This window comes from Chlamydotis macqueenii, chromosome 15, assembly GCF_036417535.1.
Source record: "Chlamydotis macqueenii isolate bChlMac1 chromosome 15, bChlMac1.mat, whole genome shotgun sequence".
Classification (NCBI taxonomy): Eukaryota; Metazoa; Chordata; class Aves; order Otidiformes; family Otididae; genus Chlamydotis; species Chlamydotis macqueenii.
This window is the reverse complement of record NC_141570.1, coordinates 13,498,264-13,523,293: the sequence shown is the minus strand read 5'-3', so window position 1 is coordinate 13,523,293 and position 25,030 is coordinate 13,498,264. Positions and strand designations below refer to the sequence as shown.

The window sequence follows — 25,030 nt, the reverse complement described above, 5'->3', positions numbered from 1 at the left end:
AGAATTCAACCTTTCAGAGCCCAAAAAGTGGGGAAACGCACCTGAAGGTTTTGGGGGCTAAAGGGAGATGCGATGCTCCCTGCTTTTTCCAGGGTCCCATTTGCCTGAGAGCTTGAGGAAGGATGGGAGTGAGCAGAGCCAGCAGCCGAGGGCATTTTCCCTGGCCTGGAACATCCCAGGCGAAACCTCCGTGGGTGCTCAGAGCCACGCGAAGCCCCGCTTCTGTCCCTCACTCCCTTTCTCCCTCCCTTGCAGCTCATGGAAGCGATTCAAAAGCAAGAGGAGATCAACTTCCGCCTGCAGGATTACATCGACAGGATCATCGTGGCCATCATGGAGACGAACCCCTCCATCCTGGAAGTGAAGTAAGGGCGGCTGAGAGCCGCCGGCTGCGCGCTCGTCGATGGGTGTGGATTTGGTGCTCTGAGAGGATGAAGAGGGACCGGAAACGTCTTTGCTCTTGATGAAGGCACAAGGAAGCATCGCGTCGGATCGGTGGGTGAATTAGCCAGCGGACCGGGGAAAAAGAAAAACCAGCAGCCAGGCTTTGTTGTCTGACTCCGTTATTTTGAAACCCTTCTGGTTTGGAGGGGTGAAAGGGATCCTGGAGGAGGAACACAGGCCACGGACAGCTGGAGGGAGGACCTGTGTCGGCCCCGCTGCCCGCGAAGACAGCGGCGTCGGACCCTCTGGCACGCGGGGTGCGAACAGGAGCCGTGAGGAGAGAGTTTCTCTGAACCGTGGGACAACGGGACGGGGAAGGAGGCAGCGGCGCTGACGTTTTCCCTGTCCAGCCTGAGTATCTGCTTTGCCAAAGTGTCCCTGACACACTCACTCACTGGGGCAGATCTGGGGAGGAGGGAAATGTGTCCCGGACTTGTAGAATTTGGGGTTTTGTTTTGTTTTGTTTTGTTTTTTTAATTAACTTAATGCAAATGTCCTCGTTCAGCTGGCACAGTTAATCCTTGCCCTGCCGCTTCTGCTGGGGAAGGGGTTGCGCGCAGAGAGCTGGCTGGCTCCTCTCTCGCGCGCCGCTGGCGGAAAGGGGCAGGGGAGCGGCCGCCTTTGGGACAGGGCCCACGCGCACTTTGTCACCTGCCTCCTTATTTATTTTTGCTGTCTGTGGCTCGCTACCGTCGGCACGCCTTGGCGTTCACGCCTCCGCCGCCCTCCTCCCGGCTCTTCTGCCGGCTGCCGCGGGGTCTGCGGGCGCCTGCGGAGCTGGGCTGGCTCTGGGACGCACGGGTGCTGTCTGTCCAGCCTGCAGCGACTGGGGGGAAAAGGCTGTGACTTCCACTTGCACTGGAGGCTCCTCCTGGCCGCCTCTCCCCGTCCCAGCTCAGCTCGCAGCAGCCGGGGGCGGTCAGGGTCAGGTCTGGACCCCCTCCACATTGCCTCCCAAAGTCCCTGGCCTGGGGACAGTGGCCTGTGCCATTCCCAGCCGGAGCAGGGCTCTGCTGGTGATAGCTGCAGTCTGGAAGGAGAGCCCGCTCCGGCTGCCTTTCCCCGCTGTGTCCCTGTGCTGCGGCAGGGGACGGAGCAGCCGCTCTCACTTCTCGGCCCCGACATCAGCCTGGGCTGAAATCTCTGTGCCCTTTGGGAGAGGAGACCGGAGAACTCAACAGCAGCTCGCTGGGAAACAAAAGCCATGTTTACATCGGACAGCTTTTGGCCCGCTGGTGCAAGCGCCGCGGCGTAGCGTAGCGTAACCCCAGGGAGCAGCCGCTTCCGCCACCCGCTCCTCTCTGGAGACAGCCAGCGGATTCCCAAGGAGCCGGTCTCTCTGGCCCCGGACAGCGGTTCTTCTTCCTGCTCCTCGGGTTTCAGAAACGCCGGAGTGGCCGGAAAGCAGAAGCCGCAGCGATTCCCTGGCTGCCGGTGGCAGGGTGCCTGCTCCTCCCGAAAACGCTTCCATGCGCGCAGCGTGGCACGTCTCTCTTCCCACGCTGGTGCGGTGGCGGAGCGGCCGGCTCGCCCTTTGTCCCCTGGCCAGGAGAGGTGGCAGCTTGCCGCAGCCTTAGTCCCTTCCGGGGGGTCCTGGGTGGCTCGTGGGTCCCCTGCGCTGCCGGCCCCGGCAGGGATCAGCCGAAACCCGCAGCCGGCCGAGCCCCCGCCGCCGTGACCCTCCCTCTCTCAACGCATCGCCTCCGGGTGCTCAACCCCCCGTGGCCTTGTGCGAGGCGCAGCGGGGTAGGCGGGCGAGCCCCAAAAACCCTGGCGCTGGGAGAGGGGCACCCAGCGTTCCCCGGCGTCCGCTCCCCTCCCTGCCCCGAGCCCGCGGGAAGAAGCCACGTAATGTACATTTCCAGAGAAGCTTCGGGTGTAAATCAGTGTATAACTTGGAGAGGGAAAATTTTTCTATCTTGTAGAGTAGGTATTTTTATAGAATGAAGGTTGATCATTTTTTTAATACTTTAAAGAAGAGAGAAATGTATCTGTGTATACACAAAAGCATATATATATATATGTATAAATATATAAATATCGGAGATCTGCCTTTCTCGACTCGGGATCGCCGATCCCCAGTTCTCAAACAATCCTCTTTTTTTTTTTTTTTTTTTCCTGTCGCTCACAAAGAGGTACTGTAACTGTAAATAAGCACCGGGAAAAAGTTTTAAGCAAACAAAGCACTGACTTGCACATTCACCACGCTTTAAAGTCCCTATGGAAAAAAAAAAAAAAATAGAAAAAAATCCCTGTACTTCCCCAAAATGTTCCTCTTTCCCCACCGGTATGTGAAGGAATTCCCAAAAAAGAGGCAAACCAGTGTTGTCTGAAATGATGTATCCATTCTTGTCAGATTAAAAGCTGTTACGATTCCTGCCCGGAGATCTTCTTTCCACAAGGATGGGAGCGGCCGGGTGCCGGCTCCCCGGCAGGGCTGGGCGGGAGTGGAAGTGCCCCAAAAGCGCCCGGATTTTGGGGGATGGGGAGAGGGGAGGCTGGACCCGGCTGCTGAGCTCAAAGGGAGCCAAAACTTCCTCGCCAGCCGAGCCGTGCGGGTGGGAACGGGGCGAGGATCCGCGCTTTGGGGTCCGGGTGGGGTGAGGGACCTTGGGAGCTGGCCTTGTCCTCCTTTTTTTCGGCGGGGGCTGATACGGGGCCAGGCCGTGGCTCGGCACCGTTGGGGTGAGCGCGCGGGGGGGGCTTTCCCTTTTTTACACCACCCTAAACCCCTCTGAGCTCTCCAAAAATCCCTTCAACGCTCCGGAACACCCTGCTAAGCTGCTCCACGCCCCTCTAAGCTGCCCCAAGGGGCTCTAACGTGCAAAACATCCCCTCAGCTCCCAGAGCCCCTCCGGACGATGCTGTTCCGAACTCTTCTGCACGCTGGGAAATGCCTGGAACGTGCTCTGAGCTCTCGAAAACCACCCCACGTTGTTTCAAATCGCCCCACGCTCCTCCGAAACGTCTCCGAGCGACTCCAAGACACCGCTGAACTGCTCTGCGCCCTTCTAAGCAGCCCTGGCGCGCACCGAGAGCTCTCTAAAAAAATCCTTTTCAATTTCCTCGGAAAAGCTCAGCCTCCAACGTGTGAATCTCTGGAGATCGGATAAGAGCACGGCTCCAGAGGCGGCTGGGTGGCCTCAGGGAGCTGGGAGCTGGGGAAGGCCGGACCTTTCGGGCAGCGCTGAGGCACTTGAATCGCTCAAATAGCTCTCGGGCTCCTCAAACCAGCCCTGAGGAGGCACCAAGGTGCTACAACCGCTCGAAGTAGCTCTTGAGGTCCTCTAAGCCCTCCTAAAACTCCTTGAAATAGCTCAGAATGGATGATAAAAATCATCTCGCGGCAGCTCTGAAGCACTCCAAGCCTTCTGTGCGTGGCTGCGGAACGCCTCGAGTGCACCGAGAGGCCCCCCGAAACTCCTCCGGACCTTTCCAACGCGCCTCTCAACGGCGTTACAATTTTTCGGTAACGTCTCTACGCTTCTCCAAACAGTTCGAAACCGCCCAAAATCCCCCGCCAAGGGACACCGAGGAGGCGCGAGCCACCCCAAAACAGCTCCACGTCACCCCAGTGCCGCTCTAAAACTCATCCAGAAATACTTGTAGCTGCTCGGAAGCGCTCAAGCTCTTCTGCACCTCTTCCAAAAAGGTCCCTGAACCTCCAGGAAAGCCCTAGAGCTCTGAAGAGCTTCACATCCTTTGGGAACGGCTCCGGAGCTGCTCCCAGCCGCTCTTCCGCAGCAGGGCGGGGGCTTGGGGCCGTGCTGGTGAGCCCCTGAGGCAGCTCTGAGTTATTATTTATCATTAAAAAAAATTAAATGCATTTAAATAAATGGATTTCCGATAGGGTTAGAGACCCGTGGAGCTTTCAGAGCTCCAAAACTCCACGGGGAAGCTGAAACGCTGCTGGGAACACCGCTGAAGGGCTCCAGCTTCTCCCTTCCTTACGGTGGGATGCTCCCGGGATGCTCCGGCCATGGACGGGGCAAGGGGAAGGGTTGGATCTGGGGTCCCGGTGCCTCCCCACTGCTCCCGGCCTCGGCGGCAGGACCCTCGGCGCTTGTGTTCTCCCGAATCCGGGTTCTTCACCTGAAGTGTGGAGATTTTTATTTATTCATTTCGTTTCTGCGCGAGCGCCTGCGGGGTGGTGGGACCAGAGGTTGTGAGATTTCCAACTCCTTCTTCCCCTTCCCCATCTGCTGCCGGCTGGGGCTGGGCTGAGACTGGGATGGGGTTGGGATGGGATTGGGATGGGGCTGGGATGGGGTTGGGATGGGGTTGACCCTTGTCAACCGGAGCGGTGTGGGGGGAATGGATGATGCCCCTCACCCTGAGCAGCCTGTAGGCCTAAGGGGCGGGGGGGGGGGGCGCAGCCCTGGCGCAGACCCTCAAGGATGCTCCAGGGGCTCAGGTGGGGCCGGCCACGCCAGGGGACGATGACACCTGGCCCACACCCCGCGCACCCAGCCAGGCGGCACCCACCGGCACCCAGCGCTTTTTTCTCCTCTTGCTCCAAAATGGAAATCCCTGGGGGAGCAGGGCCTGTGGTGCACAGCCTGTCTGGGACCCCCCAGCCTGCCCAGGACCCCCCAGCCTGCCCGGGACGCCCCAGCCTTTTGAGGACCCCCCAGCCTGGCCAGGATCCTGCAGACTGGCCAGGACCCCCTGGCCTTCCTGGGACCCCCCAGCCTGCCCAGAACCTCCCTAGTCTGCCCAAGACACCCCAGCCTGGCCAGGAGCCCCCCCCAGCCTTTTCAGGACCCCCCCCCCAACCTGACCAGGACCCCCAGCCTATCCGTGACCCCCCCAGCCTGACCAAGGATGCACCCCAGGCTGGTTGCAGCCCCCCCAGCCTGACTAGAACCCCCCAGCCTTTTTAGGACGCCCCCAGCCTTTACAGGACCCTCCAGCCCGCCTGGGACCCCCTACCCTGACCAGGACTCCCCCTAGTCTGACGAGGACCCCCCAGCCTTTCCAGGACCCCTCACCCTGCCTGGACCCCCCCAGCCTTTTCGGGACCCCCAGTCCGTCCTCCCCCCAGTGCGACAGAGGCGAGGGGGCTGCAGGCTCCCTGGGGCTGGGGGGGGGGCCGGGCCGGTGGGACGGGGCCAGGGGAGGGGGGGTCAGGGGATGGGGCTGGCGGCGGGGAGCTGGGGGCCGGGCCCGTGGGTGGGAGGGAGGGGAGGGGGGGGGTCCTGGCGGGGCGGGGGCGCGGGCAGCCCCTCCCCCCTCCCCTCCCCCATCCCCTCCCCTCCCCAGCCGGCGCCGTCCCGTCCGGTCGCGGGGGCTCTGCGGGCTGAACCGCGGCTCCGCGCCGCTCCCCATGCGGGTGGGTGTCGCGAGTGGGCGTCGCGGGTGGGCGGCAGCCCCCTCCCCCCCGGCATGGCCCGGCTCTCCGTCAAGGAGCACCTGGACGGGATCCTCTCCGACTTCGAAGGTGCGGCCGGGGCTGCGGGACCCCCCCCCACCCCACACCGGGGTTGTGAGACCCCCCTCGGGGCTGGGTATCGCGCGGGGGTGGGGGGGGACACCCGGGGCTGGGTATTGGGGGAGGGGGTTACCCCCGAGGGGCTGCGCATCGGAAGTGGGATGCCCCCCCCAGTTTGGGCATCGTGGGGGGCTGCGTTCCCCCTCCTCCCCACCCGAGGCTGCAGAGAGGGTTGGGGGTGCATGCGTGCACCCCCCCGCGTGTTCGCGTGTGTGCAGCTCCCACCCGGGCAGGCCGGGGCCTGGGGGGGGGGCCGGGAGCCGCACTCCCCCCGCGGGATTTTCCTCCCACCCGCGATCGTCCCCCGCCGGGCGAGATGGGGGGGGGCCGAAACCCGACCCCAGGGCTGCTGCTGCCCGCGCCGGGGAGGAATGTGTTCACCCACCCCGGGCACCTTAACCCCCCCGCTGCCGGGACCCCCCACCCCAAAAACCCCCTGCTACACCCCCCACTCTCTGCACCCCCGCAACCCCCCTGGATCCCTCCCCGCCCTGCCCTGCATCCCCCCCCAAACCCCGTGTACCCCCTCCAAACCCCCTGTACCCGCCAAAAGCCCCCTGCCACCCCCCTACCCTGCCCTGCATCCGCCTGCAACCCCGCCAGCCCCCTGCATCCCCCCCACCCTGCATCCCCCCCAAACTCCCTGCTCCCCCCCAAAAACCCCCTGCCACCCCCTCAAACCCCCTGCACCTCCCCCACCTCACCCTGCACCCTCCCCACTCCTCCCCCCCCCACCCCTATCACTCTGGATGCGCCCCAGTCTGGGGGGGACAGGGATCGGGGGGGGGCAGGTTTGAGGCGAAAGGCGCCGTTTTGGCGTGCGGGGCAGCCGGATGGGTGTGGGGAGGGGGGGCCGCCCCCAAGCCCCCCGGCACCGTGGCCAGCTGGAGAGCAATGCCCTGCCCCGAGGAGAGCGCCCCGACCCCTGACCTCTGACCCCTGCCCGGCCCCCGGGCACAGGAGGGGATGGGGACGGGACCCCCCCAGGCACCCACGGCCAAGCCGGGGCAGCGGCCGAGGAAGAGGAGGGAGACAGCAGCCTCGCGCCCGCGGGTGCTGTGGCAGGGCAGGCCGGCGCACGCGGCGGGACGGAGGGGCGCAGCGTGGGCCCCCGCACACCCCACCCCACCCTCAGCCTCCCCCCCGCCGCAGGCAGCCACCCGCCGCTTGGCAGAGGGGGCGAGGAAGGCTGCCAGGGAACCGGCTCCGGTGGAGTTGGCAAGAGCGTGGCTGCTGGGGGGGACTGGAGGGTGGCCGCCCAGTGAAGCCCACGGGGCTTCGTGGGGGTCCCGGTGGTGCCCAGGGGGAGACGCCCCCCCCCACCGCTGCGGCAGCTCCAGCAAGAGGCTTTGCACCATGGGGTGCGGCGTGGGGGGCACGTTTGCACCCCCTGGGGCCGCGGCATCGCCGTCAGCGGAGGCACGGGCTGTAACTCACCGCCGTGTGTAGCAACAGCTCTGGCCTCGCCATCAGTAGGCTTCAGGGTTAACGCCCCGTCAGAGGGCAGGAATCCTTTCCAGCCTGGCCGTTGGGCTGGATGGAGGGGGAGAGGGGTCGGGCGGGGGAAGATCCGGTTACTCGGGGCCGCCGGGTCCCTTACAGGGGGAATAAAGCGGGCAGTGTGCTGCGCGGGAACGCGGATGAACCGCGGGGAACAATGGTCAAAACCGCAGGGAACAATGCGCCGCGGCCCGCGGGCCCGGGTTCCCACGCGGGACGGGCTCACGCCGCCATCTCTCTACCTCTGTCCCCAGCGCTCAAGAAGTCGTTTGAGGCGGAGGATGGGGACGAGGCGCCCGGCTCCCCACCCGTGTCCCCGCTGCCCGTGGGCGCCGGCGAGCATCACCGGCCGCCGCAGCCTGGCCACCCGTCCCGCTCGGGCACCGCTGCCAGCCCCGGCCCCACGCTGCGCGACCGGCTGGGCACCGGCGGCGTCGCCCGCGTCGCCTCCTTCCAGAGTGGCTGCGGCTTGGCCACCGGGCCGGGCAGCGACGGCGAGAGCCTCCGCAGCTCGTCCTCCAGCCTGGAGAGCCCCGCGCCCCCGCCGCCGCCAGGCACCCCGCCGCTCGCCGACCCTGGCCTGAAGAAGGTCCCGTCCCAGGGCAGCGTCTTCCCGCCGGAGACGGAGCACCCGCTGCGCGGGGACGCCGCCAGCCGCGGCTCGCTGCCGGCGCTGGACCTGCACATCGCCGAGGAGGCGGGGGTGGGGACCCCCACGCTGGACCCCACACCAGACCCCTCGCCGTGGGGCACCTGGAGCCCTACAACCCAGCCCAGCGCCCGCCAGCCTTCCTCCTCCTCCTCCCCGGTCCCCTGCGGCGGCACCGAGGGGCCAGAGGGGCAGCCGCCAGTGGGGTGCGACGTGGCCCCCCTCACCCTGCCCCGAATCAGCCTGGGTGCCAGCCCCAGCCCAGCTCAGCCCACCGCCCCCCCGGGCCAGGGGGAGGCAGCCCCGGCCCCCGGCGCCCCGGCCCCAGCGAGGGCCGAGGGGTCACCGGTGGCCCCCCAGGCCGCCCCCTTCAAGCTGGTGTCGCGGCCGCAGACGGTGCAAGTGAGCTCCCAGCCCGCCTTCCTCGGGGGGCTGCCGGCCACGAGGACCCCAGCAGCGGCCGGCGCAACCGGAGCGAATCCCCCCAGCGCCGGGCTAGCGGGGCCCCGGGGACCCGGCCGAGCTGCGGTGATGCTGGAGCACGGTAGGCCTCTCTCCCTCACCGGGACACGGCATTGCCGTAACCTCACGGCGAGCACGACCGCCGGCGGCCGCCGCGCTGCTGCCGATGCCGGATGCGGGGCCGTGGCGGCACTGGGATGAGCCCCGCTGCATCCCCCTTCCCTCCCCGCCGGCGCCGTGGGGCGCGTTGGATGCCGCCCGGCACGGCGCGCGGTGGGGGGGTGGCGCGGCGCTGAGCGTAGCGCTGGCGGGACTCCCAGCCCGCCCGGCCCCGGGGTGCCTGGCGAGCGTCCCGCGCCGCCCCGGCGCTAATCGCTTTCCCCGAGCGCGGGGAGACAGGTCAGGGCGCATGTGCCCCGTCGGCGGCAGCGCCAAGCGCCGGGGCCCCGCGCGTGCCGGCTATCGGCGCGATCTTGTCCCGCGTCCAGCGCTTTCTTCCCCTCTCGCCCCTCCTTGCCTGGGCGCGGGGATGGATCCCGTTCCTCCCTTCCCGCGGGGGGCGGAGGAGGTGGCGGGGGGCCAAGGCGTGCTCCTCGGCGAACGCCTCGTGCCGGAGAGGACTGTGCCTCCGGCTCTCACCGCGTTGGCGTCCCCAGAAATGGGGACCGCTCCGGGGAAGGCCGGCGAGGTGGCCAGGAGACGGCCGCCGACGCCGGTGCTCCCAGTTTGGGTGCTTGGGGCCCATTGTCCGTCTCGCTGGGGTGTCATGAGAGCCGCCGTCGCCGGGTTCTTAAATACTGACGCCGGCGAAAGCTCCGGGCTGCGGTGAATCATCTCCCAGCAATGCCCGTGGTCGCGCTGCCCGGCCGGCCCGGCTGCCTCGGCGCTGCCTGCGGCTCGGGGCCGAGCCGGGGTGATGGGGACACGGTGGTCAGGGCCGATGGGGACATGCTGGGGTGGTGCTTGGGACCACGCCGGGATTGGGCTGGGCCACCGAGCGGGCCATGAGCCAGCGCGTGGGCACCGGCTGTCCCGCAGATGGCACGGGGCTGGCGGCCAGCGCCCGGGCACGGCGCTTTCTGTGCCAGGAGCGGGTAGGGACGCGCCGTTTCCTCTCGCGGAAGGCCACCGCGGCCCCCGGCCCGTGGCACGCGCGGGGTGACGGCGGCGGCGGCGTGGCGTGCTCGGTCCCGCGCTCCGCAGGAAGAAGTGCCAAGCGGGGCAGCGGCCACCGCCGCCACCATCGCGTTTCACTTCCACGGCGAGCGAGCGAGCGAGCGCCTGGGTCGCCCACGCTGGGCCCCCGGGGCGAGGAGGAGGAGGAGGAGGAGCGGAGGAGGAGCCGTGGGCTGCAGCCACCGTGCCTTGCGCCCCAGGAGCCATTTGGCCCCGGTGACCAGTTCGGCGGCAGCAGCCCCGGCTCCGGCCGGCTCGCCCAGGTAGGGACGGCCACGGCGACAGCGGGAGGGGGGTGCCGCTGCCGGGACGGGGCGATCCCCTCGGTCCCTGGTCCCCGGCGGCGCTGTGGGGTGCAGGGTTTCGCCCAACGGTTCACTTCTCCTTCTGCCAACCGCCGGCACGCGCCGGCACCCAGCCCCGTGCCGTGTCTGCCACCGGGCTGCGGGTCCGGCCGCGGATGGCAATGGTCACCGTCATCCCCGCCGGGTTGCGTTGGGCACTGGGAGAGGCGCCGGTGTTTTTGGGTCACACTCGCCTGGGTGGGTAGAGCCGCGGTGGCACGGTGGGCGCCTCGCCCTCCGCACCCCCAGAAATCCTCCATCCTCGTGCCCCCCGCTCTTCCCCGTCCGGCTGCGACACCCGCGCCGGGACCTCCTCTCCCGGCTCATCCTCTCCCAGCGCCTTCCACCCCGGGAGCCTTATTACAGGCTTCCCCGGGGAACTGGCCAATTAGCCCTGCATCGGTTAATTAAATCCGCGGAGGAGCCCACGGACCCGGCTTGGCAAACGAGCGTCTCTAACGAGTCCTCCGACAGGTCCGGCCGCAGGAGCCGTTCGCCCCGGAGCGGCGTGCGGATGCCGGAGAGCTCCCACGCGGCCGCATGCCGTCACCAGTGGGTCCTTTCGGCAACGAGGGCAGGGTCGTGGGGGGCTCCAGCCCTGCGAGGGTGGCGGTTGTGGGTGCAGCACCCAGCGTCACCCCGTGACCCTGTTTGCTGCCCCGTCCGGCCACTCGTGTCTGCTGACGGGCGACGGCTGAGCCCCTGCGCAGGTGACGCACCCCAGGGAGCACCCCGGAGAGCTGGGGGGGGGCTCCCTGCACCCTGCCTGCACCCACCGGCCACCCCGGGTGGCTGTGGGAGCGGGGCGGGGGTCCCAGCCCCCTGCCTGCCCTGGGCCCCCCCCGGCCGGGTGGCACCGATGGCACCAGGAAGTCGCCGGGTGTTTCGCCACTTCCGAGGAACACCCCGACCCGCGGAGCGGGGGGAGCAGGACACGCGGCGCCGCTGTCCCCAGCCCTGCCACCTCCCTGAGCATCGCTCCTGGTGAGGTGATGCATTTGCACCCACCCATGAGTGCTGGGTGCCCCCTGCGCTGCAGGGATGCTGTTGCCATAGCAACGGGCGCGTCTGGTACCCTGGGCTGGCACAGCCCAGAGCCACATGGCCCTCGTCCCTGAGGCACACGGCCGCAGCCTCGGCGGGGCGGCAAGCGCCCGCGCCAAGAACCGGCTGGCACGTAACCTGGCTGCGGCGCGGGGCGGGCGCAGGCGCCGTGGGGCCCTGCGGCAGCGGGGTGGGCCGGGGCCGGCACCCCTCGCCGTGCCCGTGCCGCGGCCGGGCACGGGGCGGGGTGGGCGTCGTTGCCGGGGTGGGTGCTCCCACTCCCCTCCGGTGCCAGTGAGAGCCCGGGTACGGCGTGGGGCGTCGCGTCCTGCACCGTGGGTCATGGCGTGGGCTGAGCGATGGGCGGCCGCGGTGGCTGCAGCACCCGATGCAACTGGGTGGCGTGGTGGAGCCGCCGTCCCCCATCGCCATACCGAGCCTCGCCGGCTGCCAGGAACGTGCCGGGGCTGCGCGCCTGCTGGGGCGGCCACGGCGCCAGCGGAGGGGTGGGCACCACGGCGGCGGGGAATCCGGGTTCACCCCGCCATCGCCCATCCGTGCAGGGAGCAGCCTGGAGCCCGAGGAGCGCGGCATGGAGCCGCCGGCCACGCCGGAGGAGGAGATGCCCCTCACCACGGCGTCAGGCCTGGCGGGTCGCCAGCTCTTCGGTTACGTGGGAATCGAAGCCGTCCTCGACCAGATGCGAATCAAAACCATGAAGACCGGCTTCGAGTTCAACATCATGGTCGTGGGTGAGCGCTCGGCGCCGGGTCTGCGCCCGGGTGGGGCGGGGATCTGGGCTCCGGTGCCACCGTGCTGGGGGGGATCGGCGTTTTAAGGGATTTGAAGGGGTTTGAGCAGCAAGGAAGGAAAACGGAGCGACATCCCGCGCCCGTAACAGCATTGGCACTGGGATGCTCCTGAGCGGGTACCAGTTATCACCCTGGGGAATAAATCCGTGGCGGGGGACAAACCAGAGCGATCCCAGCCTCTGGAATGTTCTCACATGGCTACCGAGGTGCTACCAGCTTGGGGAATAATTTTACTGGGAGGATAAACTGGGGCTGTCCCAGCCTCCGGGATGCTCCCGCGTGGGTGCTGAGGTGTTAATTGCCCTGGGGGGAATGAATTTCCCGGGAGAGGGGGACAAACGGGAGCTGCCGGCATCGCCGCAGGGCAGAGCGGGCTGGGGAAGTCCACGATGGTGAACACGCTCTTCAAGTCCAAGGTGAGCCGCAAGGCGTCGCAGCCCGGCCGGGAGGAGCGCATCCCCAGGACGGTGCAGCTGCAGTCCGTCACCCACGGTAAGGTGACCGCCGCGGGGGGGGGGGGGGCGGCCCACCCGCCACGGGGAGAAGCGGGGGTGCGGGGTGGGGTCCTGCGGCCTCAGACTTGGTCCCCACCAACGTGCCCCGCAGTCATCGAGGAGAAGGGCGTGAAGATGAAGCTGACGGTGACGGACACGCCGGGGTTCGGGGACCAGATCAACAACGAGAACTGGTAGGTCACAACCGGGTGCAGCGTCCCTGCTCGGTGGGTGGAAATTTGGGATGGGGGTTGAGCTCGGGTGCCCTCCGCTGACTTCTCCTCCTCAGCTGGGACCCCATCATCAAGTACATCAACGAGCAGTACGAGAGGTACCTGCGCGAGGAGATCCTCATCACCCGCAAACGGAAGATCCCGGACACCCGCGTCCACGGATGTGTCTACTTCGTCCCCCCCACGGGTCACTGGTGAGTTTCCACTGGCAGCACCCGCGGGTGCTCCCTGCTTGGCGATGGTGGCGGTGGTCACCCCGGGGTGACGATGACGGTGGTCCCTGGCAGGCTGCGCCCGTTGGACCTGGAGTTCATGCGGCGGCTCAGCAAGATCGTCAACGTGGTGCCGGTGATCGCCAAAGCCGACACGCTCACCTTGGAGGAACGGGCGGAGTTCAAGCAACGGGTGAGGGCAGGTCCCCGGGGGGCTCCCGGGGTGCCCCGTGTCCCCCCAACCCCGGCTCAAGCCCCGTGTCCCGCAGATCCAGCAGGACCTGAAGACCCATGCCATCAGCGTGTACCCGCAGGAGGACTTCGACCAGGACCCCGATGACAGGGCGCTGAATGACGGCATTCGGGTGAGTGCCGGAATGCCGGGATCGGGGCGGGCCGGGGGGGGAGGGACCCCCCCGGCAGCACCCCGGGGCGAGCGCGCTCCTCTGCGCCCGCAGGAGAAGATCCCCTTCGCCGTGGTGGGCGCCGACCAGGAGCATCAGGTGAACGGCAAGCGGGTGCTGGGCCGCAAGACCAAGTGGGGCGTCGTCGAAGGTGAGCGCGGCCCTGCGCACCCCCAGCCTGGGGAGCGGCACCCATGGGCGCGTCCCTGCCGGGGTGGGGTGCTCGGCGGTCCCTGGGCATCTCCACCCCGCTCTGCCTTGCTTTGCAGTGGAGAACCCGGCGCACTGCGAGTTCCCCCTGCTGCGGGACCTGCTGATCCGGTGAGCGCGGGGGGGGACGCGAAGGGGTGGCAGGGTTTTGGGGGGGGCACACGGTGACCTGACGTCCCGGGCAGGTCCCACCTGCAGGACCTGAAGGACATCACTCACAACGTCCACTACGAGAGCTACCGCGTGCGGCGGCTGAACGAGAGCAACCGGCCGGCGCCGGGTCCCCTCAACGGTCCTCCCGGCAAGGACGAGGGCGACTGCCACCTCTGAGCCCCCGCCGGACCCCCGCCGCGGTGCCCGGACCCTGCCCAGGGTGAGGAGCCCCCCCAAAAAGCGTCAGGCTGCCCCAGTTTGGGTCTCCAAGTCCTTCATCCTCAAGCTCCGCCCCGGACCCTGCGCGGCATTAAAGGTCGACCCGGAGCCTTCAGCCTTCGCCGTCATCATCCTCCCGCTTCCGATGTGCCACCACCCTCCTGCGCCGCTAGAGAGACCCCCCCCAAACCTCCACGGTGGTGCCGTGGGCCCCCTCCCCGCCACCACCCCACCCGCCCTGCCCGCTGACGGCAGCCGGCGCGGCCGGACTTTGAGCTGCTTATCGGGTGCCGGAGGTGCCGGGAGGGGTGCGGAGGTGCCACCCGCAAGGGCGTGGTGGGGGGGCTACACCCACCCGCTCCCCACTGTGGCACCCCCTGTGGGGGGCACCCAGTGTCGGGTGGAGCCCCCCTGAAACCCCTCGGGCGGCCCCCGTGGGTGCTGCCCCACGGGGTCTGGCATGGAGTGGGGATGGGGGTGCTGGCGTGGCCCCCCACCCACCCACCCCGGTGCGTGAAAGGCCCCTTTGTGCCTCCCGTGGGGGCGCGGGGCCAGGACGGCGGCGCAGGGTGGCTTCCTGCCCGCCCCCCCGCCCGGCCCCGCCGCGGGGCTCAGCGTCACCGCCAGCGCCAGCACCCTTCGCCCAGCCCCGCGTTAATGATCCACCCGCCCGTGCCGCTGCCGCCAGCCCCCGGAGAGCCGTGTCCGGCGGTGGCGGTGGCAGCAGCGGAGCCGGGGGTCCTCGGCACGGGCAGCTCGGGGGGGCCGGCGGCTCCCTGCCCTGCGCCCCACCCCTCCGTCCCGGCACCCAGATAAGAGCGGCTGCGGGCAGCACCCATTTCGGGAGAGCTGGCCGGGAGCACGGCCATGGCGACGGTGAACCTCCGTGCCGTCACCTCCTGGGTGGGCATCGCCCGGCTCTTCGCCATCGTGCTGTCCTGCCTCGCCTTCAGCTTGGTGGCCTCCACCGGGGTCTTCCAGGGTTCCTACGGGACGTGGTGCATGTTCAGCTGGTGCTTCTGTTTCGCCGTGACGCTGCTGGTGCTGGCGCTGGAGCTGCTGGAGCTCCACCCGGCGCTGCCGCTCTCCTGGGACGACTTCACCTCGGCTTTCTCCATGCTGGCGGCCTTGATGATCTTCACCACCTCGGTGGTCTTCCCCTCCACCTTCATCAGCAGCCCCTGCAGTGGCAGCACGTGCGCCCGGCAGGCCGTGGCCACCGCCGCCTCCTGCCTCTGCTTCCTCGCCTACGCCTTCGAGGTGGGGCTCACCCGCGCCAAGCCGGGGGACGTCAGCAGCTTCCTCTCCACCGTGCCCGGGCTCCTCAAGGTCTTCGAAGCCTACGTGGCCTGTCTCATCTTCTCCTTGCTGGATGCCTACGGTTCGAAAGCCGGCCTGCAGTGGTGCGTGGCGGTTTATTCCATCTGCTTCATCGTCACCCTCCTCATCATCATCTTCACCATCGGCCGCTGCCTCGCCTACATCCCCTGCCCGCTGGAGAAGATGCTGGTGGTCTACAACGCCCTGGCCATGGCCATGTACCTCACCGCCACCGTCATCTGGCCCCTCTACAGCTTCCGGGGGAGGAACCGCCCCGACCCCTGTGGCAGGGACTGCTGGTGGAACAAGTGCCTGGGGGTCACCTTCCTCACCATCTTCAACTTCATTGCCTACCTGGTGGACCTGGTCTACTCCACCCGGATGGTCTTCATCCGGGCGCCGCCCTAAAAATGGCGCCGGGCGGGGTGAGGGGTGGCAGGGGGACGCGGCCGGGCTGCTGGCGGAGCGGAGGAAGAGGCTGGACGCCTCGGAAAGCTCCTTGTCCCTGCGCCGGAGCGGAGAGCCGCGGGGCGCTGCCGGGGGTGCGCGGGGCACCAGGATGGGGTGGGGGGGACTGGGCGCTCCCAAAAACCCCGGAGCTGGGATATGGAGCTTGGGGATTAAACGGGGTCATTTTTCGCCGGTTTCTGCCTCCTCTGCCTTCCCCTTTTCCCAGTTTTCCGTGGGATCCTCCCCGGCGGCGCAGGGCGGGCTCGCGGGTGAGAAAGCGGGGGGCTGCGGGTTTTGGCAAATCCTCTTTTCTCCGCCTTGTTGACTCGGCGCCGGAGCGAAACGGGGCACGACCGGGAAAAAACCCAACCCTTGGCACCCGCGCGCGGGGCCCTGCCGAACGGGTTCCGGAGGAATGCGGCGGCCGGCGTGGGGGAGCTGCCAGCCCGCCACGTCCCCCGTCACCGTCACCCCAACCTCACCGGGACCTCTGTGCCCCACTCTGGGGTCACGGCGGTGGCACACGCCAGCGGTGCCGGCAAGGCCGCTGCCCGGCCAGCGTCCCCTCCGGCCGCCATCGCCCCGCCACCGGCTGCCCTGCGTCGCGGTGCCACGCTCACGCCGAGCGGCACGGCTCGGCCTTCGCCCTTCCGCTGGGAGCCGCTCGCGGCCTCTGAGGCCGGAATTTTTGGAGCAAATGAAGGGGAAACCGCAGCGGCAGGCGGCGGACGTTTTTAGCGCCCGGGGTTGATCAGAAATTCCTGGAGGAAAGGGGCAGGGGCAGCGGCGGCGGTGCTGGCACCGGTGATGAGGCGCGGTGCCGGTAACGCGTCCGGTTCGGGACGGTGCGCGGGCGACGGCGGTGGCCGCACGTGGGTGCGCGGTGATGGGGCTGGGGTGCGGGAGGCTGGGTGGGCAGCGTGGGTGCAGGTGGGTGGGGGGTGCAGGATGGGACCCTTCCCAGCTCCCTGCACCCAGTTGGAAGGGGGGCACAGCCCAGTGGGGACCCCCGGGGGGGGAGGTTGGGGGGGGCACGGCCAAGTGGGGACCCCCGGGGGGGAGGGGAAGAGGTTGGGGGGTGACCCCGAGGCGTCTCCCACCCGGGGGGTGCCGGTGCGGGTCTGCGCCGTGCGGGGGGAGCCCCGGTGACCGGTCTCGGTGCGGTGCCGGTGCGGTGCGGTTGCCGGTCCCGGTGAGTTCCTCCCCGTAAGGGTCTGTGCGCGGAGGTGCGGGGGGCGGTGCGGGAGCGAGGGGGGCGGTGCGGGGGGCGGTGCGGAAGGGAGGGGGGCTCCTGCGCACGGCTCGGGGCGCGGCGGCGGCGGCGGCGGCGGCGGCGGCGGCGGCGGCGGCGGCGGCGGCGGCGGCGGCGGCGGCGGCGGCGGCGGCGGGGAGGGGTGCAGCGCCGCGGGCCCGGGTGAGTGCGGGAGGGGACGGGGCGGTGCGGGATGGGGCAGGGGGACACGGTGACCCTGGAGTCTGGATGTCGCCTCGCTCCCCTCTTCTTCCCCCTGCCCTTCCGTGGGCAGCGGGGTCCCGCGGGTGGGTGAGGAGCCCCCGGAGGGTGGGAGGGGTGGGGGGGGGTTATGGTTTCCCGCAACCCGGCACCCAGCCCTCTCCCCTGACTCCCCCCAGGGACCCCTCCTGTGGTCCCCAGTGCCTCTGTGCCCCCAGGAACCCTCCCCCCGCCCCCCCCCGTGTCCTCCAATGCCTCTGTGCCCCCCCAAGGACCCCCTTGGACTCCCCTTGTGTCCTCCAGTGCCCCCAGGGACCCTTCTGTGTTCCCCAATGCCTCTGTGCCACCCCCCAGACAAGAGCCTCTGTGACCCCCCCCCCATCTGCCTGATCCCCCTCTCATCCCCTCCCTGCCCCCACAGCTAGGAGCCCCTCGAGCGGCTCCATTACCACCCTGAGCATCCCCGGTCCAGGCTGGGGGGGGGGGGCAGGGGCAGTGCTGCTGACTTGGGGGGCAACCCCGGGGTGGGGGCTCTGGGGGGCAGCCCAGTCCCACAAACCAGTGGGCGAAGGCTTTTGGGGGTTCGGGTACCCGTAGCACCGAACCGGCTGCTCCAACTGAGAGCCCCAATCCCCGCAGCCAAAAAGCAGCGAGAGGCCGGCAGCCGGTGGCATCACTCGGGATCTCCGGGTGCCCATGGGGATGCCGGGGAATCCCGTGCCCGCTGCGCACCTCGGGATGCGTCACCCCTTTGCTCCGTGCCTTAGTTTCCCCCTCCCGGCTGGAAAACCGAGCGGAGCTGGGCCGGGAAGGTGGCGGGGCGTGGGGCAGCGGGGCAGAGGGGCAGCGGGGCGCGGGGCAGCGGGGTGCGGGGCGGCGGGGCGCAGGCCGGCGCGCTGAGGCCGGGCCTTGCGGTTGCAGTATCGCATGGGGCAGCTCTACACCAAGAGCAGAGAGAGCCGGCGCGGCGAGGGCGTGGAGGTGGTGAGGAACCGACCCCACCAGGACCCCGTCCACAGACCAAAAAACGCGTCCACCTCTCCAGGTGAGGAGGGGGCACCCCGGCTCCCTGGGGCAGCGCTCCTACCGGGGTGGCCCCGTCCCTCCCTCCGAAATTCCCGGAGAACGCCCCTGGCAGCCTGCACGGGGGCTGCGGGGGGACCCCGGCCACGGCCGCTGCCCGCTCTCACCGCTCCCTCTCTCCCCCTGCGATGCCAACCGGTGATGCCGCCCCGTGACGCCGAGGTGTCACCACGGCAGAATACACGGTAAGGGGGTGGCGTGGGGAGGGGGCTCTGGGGTGGGCGTCCCTTCGGGTGCGCTGACGGCCACTTCCCGCAGTTCTCCTTCCTGCCCAAATTCTCCATCCGCATCGAGACCAAGTACGAGGACGACTGCGGGGACAGCGAGGACGTGAGCGGCTGCCGCGGCTGAGACCTGGCAAACTCATGCTGGGGATGACACACACATGTGGCCGGCACCTCTCACCCTCCCTCCCCTTCCCCAGATCTTCCGCAGGGATCAAATCCTGGGCGACCACGAGGTCTCCTTCCCGGACATCGCCTTCGACGAGATCCCTGAGCGTTACTACAGCAGCCTGGAGGTAGGAAGCTCCCCGGGGCCACCCCCTTGTCCCCCATCCTTCTGGGAGGGGGGGGCTCACGGCCCTGCTCTGCCCCCTCAGGAGCCCCGGTTCTTCAGCTCGGCCAAGACGGGCCCGGGGCCGCTGCGGGAGGGCTGGCGCCGGCGCACACCCAGCCCGTCATGTGCTCCTACAAACTGGTGAGAGTCAAGTTCGAGGTGTGGGGGCTGCAGGCGCGGGTGGAGCAGTTCGTGCACAAGGTGAGGGGTTTGGGGGGGGGACATGGACACTTTTTGGGGTGCTGACCCCCGCCGTGTGCCGCGGGTGATCCGGGACGTCCTGCTGATCGGGCACTGGCAGACTTTCGCCTGGGTGGATGAGTGGTGTGGTGAGTGTGCGGGGTGGCCCCACCAAACGCGGTCCCCGGCGCTGCTGGAGACCCCCGGGGCGGCCTGAGACCCCCAAGGCGGCCAGAGACCAGGGGGCTGGGGGCTGTGCGGCTGCTGTGCCGCCCTCGCGCCTGCCCGCGCCCCGGCGTGCTGCCCACCTGTGGGAGGCTCGGCCGAAGCGCGGCGACGGCCACCAAGCCGTCACGGGGCCGTCGTGGCAAGTGGCTCTGCCTTCCGGACGTGTCCCTGGGAGAGGTCCGGGTCCCTGCCTGCGCTGTCTGCCCGTCCCTTCCCCGCCGCCCAGCGTCCCCCTCCCGGCACCCATCCCTCGGGATGACGGGGCGTGGGATGCAGCCGTGCCGCGTGGCCCCACTGGGCCCCTGCCAGCGCCCCCTCCACCCCCCTCAGGGACGAGCCCCCAATTTCCTCGTTCCCCCCAAGACTCGCCCGCGCAAGAAGTTGGCACCGGAGACCCTGACGCTGAACGCGCCAGCGCCAAGTGACGCTGGCAGTGCCGTGCTGGGCCACCTCCCCGGCTGGACCAGGCCAGCCCTGCCACCAACCCTGAGCAGGGACCCGCTGCTGGGGCACGGGGAGCCCTGGGCGGGTTTTGGCCCCCTCGAGCCATCGCAGGTGCCTGTGCGGGTTGTTGCCACCGTTGCCGTGCCGGACCCGCACTGGGAGGGGACGCCAGGCCAGCGTGGGTCAGGCGATGCCTCAGGAGCCGGTTTGCTCAGCGACACCCGCGCCAGTAGCCAGCGCCCGCGTGGCGTGGCCGGGCTGGGTGCCGGTGCCGGGCTGAGCAGCCGCAGGGCTCGGCGAGCGATGCTGGAGCACCAGGCACGGCGCGGGTGACGGTGACAGCCGGGTGCCTGGGCTGGAGCTGCTGGGGTCTGCGTTGCCCCGTGCACGGTAGGTCCTGCCGGTGGGGTCCCCTTTGCCGTCCCGAGTGGGGCTGGGGCAGGAGCAGCCCTCCGTTTTCTTTGGGAAAACAAAGGCGTTTTTGGAAATAAAAGCTCGACGCGTGGCGGCTGGCTGCCGGCGGTGGTTTATTCCGCTCCGTGCGGGGGTGCCGCGTCCCCTGGGAACGGACGTCTGCGCTGAGGGACGGCCGGGTCGCCAATCCCAGGATGGGGTCCTGCGACAGGGCAGCGAGGGGCTGGAGGTCGGGTGGGCAGGGCAGGCAGGACAGCGCTGGGGGTCAGCCCAGCCCCGGGGCGACGTCCCCAGCGGCACTGGACTCCCCTCCCTGCCAGCCATCGCCGTCCTCCAGCTCCTCGACGCCCGGCACGGCTGCCGCCGCCGGCCCCAGCAGGGCGATGTAGTAGGAGCTGCAGTAGACGGGCGCCTTGTTGGGGCTGGAGTAGACCTGCTCGGGCCGGAGCGACGCGAAGGGGTTGGCGGCGTAGCCCACGACGTGCATCTCCAGCTCCGCCAGGATCTGCAGGGAGGACTTCAGCTCCTGCTCGCTGCCGGGAGAGGGGGAGGACGGGGTGCGTTACTGGGTGGCCGTGCCGGGGCGGCGGGGGCGGCGGGGGCCGTGCTCACCTGTAGACGGTGAAGAGGACGGGCAGGCGGTAGTCCCGCAGCAGCAGGAGGGTGGGCAGCCAGCCCGCCAGCAGGTCTGGGCAGGCGTGGAGACCTGCGGCGACACGGCGGTGAGGGTCCCACCTCCCTCCCTCCCGTCCCATCCCGGCCCCGGAGAAACCCAGCTCCAACTCTGTGCTGGAGCCCCGGGGAGCGCGGCAACGCTGGCAGCGGGGCTTGGTAGCCCCTTAGCAAGGTGGGTCCCGTCTCCCCACCAGCACGGGGGGCACCCCCCTGCCTCTGGGTCCTGTGCTGAGCCACCGCAGCCAGGGCTGAAGGCAGGGATCCCTTGGGTGCTGCTCCCGGGGTCCGGGCCCCCCCGCGGCGGGAGCACTCACCCGGGTGAAAGCCCACCACCAGGTCGGGGCGGGCGGCCAGTTTGGTCTCCACGTGGCTTTCCCAAAAATCGTGGTACAGCCCCTTGTAGCTGCTGAGATAGACGCTTCCCCGGGGTGCCGGCGTGGCCAGGGGTGGCCTCATGACGGCTCCGTCCACCACGTCCACCCCCACCATCACCGCTTCCACGCCGTGGTGCCCCGGGAACATGCGCGTCAGCTCGTCGTAGTCCGTCAGCCGAGCGTTGAGGGTCTCCACGTGGGACGCCCCCACCACGTGCACGGTGAGAGCCTTGGCCAAGGGGTCGATGCCAAAAAGCCGCAGCCCCAAGCCGACGGTGAGGGGCCGCGAGTGGAAATCGGTGACCAGCCGCCGGATGGATTCGCGCAGCTCCCCGTCCTCCGGCCGAGGCTTCCCGGCGTTGGCCCAGAGGAGCGTCATGTACCGCCCAGCCAGGACGGCGTCCAGCTTCTCCTCCAGCTGCTCCTGCATGGAGAACCAGTCCTCCCAGCCCTGTACGTCCCGGGCGGGTTTTGTCCAGGTCTCCGTGGGGAAGGGGATGTCTCCTGGGTGGAGGGCAGGGAGAAGCGTTGGGGGGGTCGCAGCGGTGGCCCCACAGCCCAGGCTGCCCGTCCCTGTTGGGCTGTGGGGATACTGGACCTGGCTGGGGGGGCTGGAGCCAGGAGGAGGGACCCCACGGGACCTGTGCAGCCTGGGGGTGGGGGTCAGGCAGGCCGGAGGGGGGACACGTTGGGGGGTAGCAGCACCCCCTGCCCCACCTGTGAAGACAAGCCACTCCACTAGCCGGTCCAGGGCCACCAGCTTCAACTTCTTGCAGAACTTCTTGTGCAGCGGCCAGTTGGCACGCTGGCACGCCACGCCGCAGTAGTACACATTCTGGCACCTGGGGAGAGGGGCAGCGTGCCCAGCGCGGGGCGGGAGGGGGCCAGGATCTGGCCTGTGGACCCTGGCTCCCTGCCACCCCCTCCTCCCTCAGGCTGCATCGCTGTTTCGGGGGCGCCCTGTGGGTGGAGGTGGGCAACAGGGCCAGACACCCCCAGCTTCACCCCAGCCACCGGGCTGGAGACGAGGGGACGGACCCAGCCCCGTGCCATGAGATCACCTCCCCCCTGTCCGTACCTCTTGCACCGCCGGAGGCTTTTGGGGTCAGGGAGGGCATCGGGGAGCTTCTTGCACTCAGCACAAAACTTGAAGGTGTCCTCCATCTTCTGGAACATGTCGAAGTAAGTCCGGATGCCGAAATCACTGCCGCTCTTCCTCCCGTCCATGGCAGACCTGCGGACGTCGGTGAGGGTGACCACGATCCAGCCCACGCCGCTCTGCTATCGCGGAGGGGCTGACCTCCTCCCTCCAAGGCTGCCAGGATTTTGAGCTCCAGGCAGGAGCATCCCCTGGGGACGGGGAGCTGGGGAAGGGGCCGGTGGAGGGGTGCACCCAGGACCCCCGTCAGAGCACGGGCAGGCTGAGCCGGGAGGGTGGGATGAGCCAGAGGAGGGGGTCCAGCTGTGGGAGGACGCACGGGATGCTCTGGCCAGGGGGGTGGCAGCACCCATGGGTGCTCACTCACTTGTAGTCCTCATAGCTCTTCATGTTGAGCTTCGTCAGGATGATGTGGGACAGCCCCGGCACATTGCGGTCCATGGCCTGGAAGCCCAGCGAGTCCACGTCGGGCGCCCTCGCCGCTGGCTCCTCCGCGGGTTTCTTGAGGCAGCCGGTTTTGGGGGCAGCGCCCGCGTTTCGCTGCGCCGGGGCGGCTGTGGGAGAGAAGGACGTGGGCGAGGCGGCCGCTTCGTGGGTCCCCGGGTGCTGCTGGGGACCCCCGCGCCGCCCACCGCTCCTGCGGCGCCTTCCCCCTGCCATGCCGCTGCTCGGGGGAGGACGGAGGCGCGGGGCGATGCCGGGTGGCCCCAGCACACGGCCCGCCGTTGGCGAGGGACGGCTGGGCTCAAATGTCAACCCCGAAAAGATAGCGACGGAGGAGAGCGGCCAAGGCCCCTCCAGCGGGAATCGGATAGCGGAGCTATTCTGGTCATCCCCTCCCAGGGAACCGGCCAACCCGGCTCGGGGGTACGGCAGCCGCCCCCAAAACCGCTGATGGCAGCAGCGGGGTCCCCCAAAACCCCTTCTTCTCCACAGCTGCCCCCACACCGCACCCCTGGGGGAGGCTGGAGCCTCCCCTCTGTCCCCGTGGGGCCTGGCGGCCCCCCACCGCCAGGCCTCTACCCCAAACTGGTCTGCGGGGAGCCCCCCTGCCCCTCAGGGCCCTCCGTGGGGTGCGGGCCAGCGGCCCCTGCCAGGAGGGTCCGGGGGTGGCCGGGTGGGGCTGGAGCAGCGGCTGGGCTCGCCAGGGGCACGCCAGGCTGCGGGGGGGGGGGGGGGGGGGGGGCGTGGCACCCCTGCAGCACCCCCTCAGCCGACACGAGTGGGGTCGCGGGTGGGAAACCCACGGGCGGCCCGGGTGAGGGCTGCCCACACCCATCATGGCGGCGGCGGCTTCACGGGCGGGCCCGCCCCTCAAACACGTGGGGGCCTCGCGCGGCTGCGGGAGCGGCGGCGTTGCCGTGGTTACGCGACGCGGGTCCCATTTCCCCGCGCTCCCCCGCAACCGTGAGGCGGGTAGGCCCCGCGCCGCCGGTGCGGGCCCCGGGGCGACCGCCGGTACCTCCCGCCCTGGCTGGGGTGGCTGGAGCCGGGGGGGGGGGCGGTGCGCGGGGCACCGGGGTGCGGTGGGGGTCACAGGGCTGCCCAGCCACGGTGCGGGATGGGGCCCGGTTCCCCGGGTCGAATTTAAGGCGAAGGAGAAGCAATGGAGAGCCCAGGGCCGGGCCCTGCGCCGGGGAGAGCCCTGCGAGGACGGCCGGGCCCGTCCCGCGGGGATGGGGGAGCTGCAGCTGGGTTAAATTCGCACAGCCGGATAATTTTCACAGAACGTTTCTCCCTGTCCTCCCCTCAGCTCCTCACAAGAGATTCCTCACTGACCAAACCCTGTGCTTTCTATGGTGTTTTGACCGCCAAGCCCCAAATAACGCTAGCAGCCGTGGCTGCTGTGTCCTGCCGACGTTTCTGGGAGAATAACAGAGCAGTCTCAAGTTTCTTTCCTCATTTTTTTTTTCCTGCAGAGCCATGGAGGCCCCTGTGGGGCCGTCTGCCAGAAAGCAATCCCCCGCCTCGCCCACCGCTGCAGCCCTTCCCCGCAAGTCACCGCCGACACCGGCAAAACCAGTACAGGTCACAATACTGACGGCGCAGAACCTGGTAAGGCTCTTCCGAAGGTGTCTCTGCTGGTTTAATAGCAGCGACTCTCTGTGCTGCGATGCCGTTTGAGCCCGGGTGCGAGGTGATAGGGCTAAAGCAAGGAGCGGTGAGGATATTGGAGAGTCAGCGATGCCACGCTGCTGCTTCCTCCTCCCTGCCGAGGGCTCGTTCGCGGGGGAGCGAAGGCTTGTGATCCCCGTAGAGCAGGGAACGCAGCTCCTCAGCAGCAATCCCGAGGTGCTCTGTTGGAATGTGTCTCTCTGCCTAAGTGTATGTACATGGCAGGTTTTTTTAAGCAAAACACAGTGAAAATGTGTATCGGTGAGACAAATGCCTCTAAAAAGATCTGACCTTGGCTATAAAGCCAGATTTTCAACCCAGCTACAGCAGTTTAAATGGCATTGAAGCCAATAGAGTGGCTCTGATTTAAAAAAAGCAGTGGCTCCAGTGCAGTTAGAGGGCAAGACTAGGAGCTGGTTCCGATCAAACCGTGACTACTGTGATTCCCAGGTGCTGTGGGAGGCACCCAGCTCTCCTCAAAATCTTCTAGAGGAGCTGCCGTTTAGGAGGGAATGCGGAGGAGAAGCTCAGCTACTGCTGCAAGCAGAAAAATGCAAATCCCTGCTTCTGCTGTAGCAGCAGATAAAAAAAAAAAGCAAATCAAAAGCACCTGCCTGGTTGTTTTTTTTTTTTGAGGTTTTTGTGTTGTGAGTGCCTCTCACACCAGTAGATTCAGCAAACAGCGTCTTAGCTGAGAAGTAGAAGGTGAGAGAAGGGAAAACAATGCTGA

General features: G+C 68.6%; 5 protein-coding genes across 11 annotated transcripts in view; 4 read left to right on the top strand and 1 right to left on the bottom strand.

The window, feature by feature from the left end:
• Positions 1-2,822, top strand: part of RAB11FIP3 (RAB11 family interacting protein 3) — a 71,788-nt gene extending 68,966 nt beyond the window's left edge. For all 3 annotated transcript variants that reach the window (XM_086760010.1, XM_086760011.1, XM_086760012.1), the window contains one exon: positions 256-2,822. In XM_086760010.1, coding sequence (XP_086616136.1) covers positions 256-369 — 114 coding nt within the window. In that variant the 3' untranslated portion in view covers positions 370-2,822. The remainder of the gene's footprint in view (positions 1-255) is intronic.
• Positions 2,823-5,719: 2,897 nt separating this feature from the next.
• On the top strand, positions 5,720-14,408 carry LOC147598887 (septin-12-like). Of its 5 annotated transcripts, XM_086759759.1 has the most exons (12): positions 5,720-5,884; positions 7,690-8,628; positions 11,674-11,862; positions 12,286-12,414; positions 12,529-12,610; positions 12,706-12,843; positions 12,937-13,054; positions 13,131-13,226; positions 13,320-13,416; positions 13,535-13,586; positions 13,661-13,848; positions 13,945-14,361. In XM_086759759.1, exons 1-11 carry the CDS (start codon positions 5,830-5,832, stop codon positions 13,803-13,805), a joined length of 2,040 nt encoding a protein of 679 aa, XP_086615885.1. In that variant the 5' UTR covers positions 5,720-5,829; the 3' UTR covers positions 13,806-13,848; positions 13,945-14,361. The 5 variants fall into 5 exon arrangements, with proteins under 5 accessions (XP_086615885.1, XP_086615882.1, XP_086615884.1 ...); XM_086759756.1 differs by having other exon boundaries at positions 13,320-13,586; positions 13,945-14,408; XM_086759758.1 differs by having other exon boundaries at positions 13,661-13,962.
• A 165-nt stretch (positions 14,409-14,573) lies between these two features.
• Positions 14,574-15,806, top strand: LOC147598886 (myeloid-associated differentiation marker-like). Its single transcript, XM_086759761.1, has one exon. It carries the CDS (start codon positions 14,715-14,717, stop codon positions 15,573-15,575), a length of 861 nt encoding a protein of 286 aa, XP_086615887.1. The 5' UTR covers positions 14,574-14,714; the 3' UTR covers positions 15,576-15,806.
• A 2,191-nt stretch (positions 15,807-17,997) lies between these two features.
• On the top strand, positions 17,998-20,070 carry LOC147598885 (cytoplasmic phosphatidylinositol transfer protein 1-like). Its single transcript, XM_086759339.1, is given in 8 exon segments — positions 17,998-18,115; positions 18,331-18,338; positions 18,412-18,483; positions 18,578-18,673; positions 18,755-18,812; positions 18,815-18,911; positions 18,976-19,038; positions 19,278-20,070. Coding segments are annotated over 8 exon segments (1,131 nt in total). The 3' UTR covers positions 19,897-20,070.
• Position 20,071: 1 nt separating this feature from the next.
• On the bottom strand, positions 20,072-22,920 carry MSS51 (MSS51 mitochondrial translational activator). Its single transcript, XM_086759731.1, has 6 exons — positions 22,553-22,920; positions 22,105-22,260; positions 21,744-21,868; positions 20,967-21,530; positions 20,590-20,683; positions 20,072-20,510 (listed from the first exon to the last, which is right to left on the bottom strand). Exons 1-6 carry the CDS (start codon positions 22,843-22,845, stop codon positions 20,243-20,245), a joined length of 1,500 nt encoding a protein of 499 aa, XP_086615857.1. The 5' UTR covers positions 22,846-22,920; the 3' UTR covers positions 20,072-20,242.
• Between the last annotated feature and the right edge of the window lie 2,110 nt (positions 22,921-25,030).

What these genes read in the sequence shown, in the direction of transcription:
- LOC147598887 (XM_086759756.1), top strand. Translation starts at nt 5,830, where the DNA reads ATGGCCCGGCTCTCCGTCAAGGAGCACCTGGACGGGATCCTCTCCGAC. An exon ending in TGCGGTGATGCTGGAGCACG is followed by an intron (nt 8,629 to 11,673) that starts GTAGGCCTCTCT and finishes CCATCCGTGCAG; the next exon opens with GGAGCAGCCTGGAGCCCGAG. An exon ending in GTGCCCGGACCCTGCCCAGG is followed by an intron (nt 13,849 to 13,944) that starts GTGAGGAGCCCC and finishes GCGGCATTAAAG; the next exon opens with GTCGACCCGGAGCCTTCAGC.
- LOC147598886 (XM_086759761.1), top strand. Translation starts at nt 14,715, where the DNA reads ATGGCGACGGTGAACCTCCGTGCCGTCACCTCCTGGGTGGGCATCGCC.
- MSS51 (XM_086759731.1), bottom strand. Translation starts at nt 22,845, where the DNA reads ATGGCAGGGGGAAGGCGCCGCAGGAGCGGTGGGCGGCGCGGGGGTCCC. An exon ending in GGAGTGGCTTGTCTTCACAG is followed by an intron (nt 21,531 to 21,743) that starts GTGGGGCAGGGG and finishes CCCTCCACCCAG; the next exon opens with GAGACATCCCCTTCCCCACG. An exon ending in GTCCTCTTCACCGTCTACAG is followed by an intron (nt 20,511 to 20,589) that starts GTGAGCACGGCC and finishes CTCTCCCGGCAG; the next exon opens with CGAGCAGGAGCTGAAGTCCT.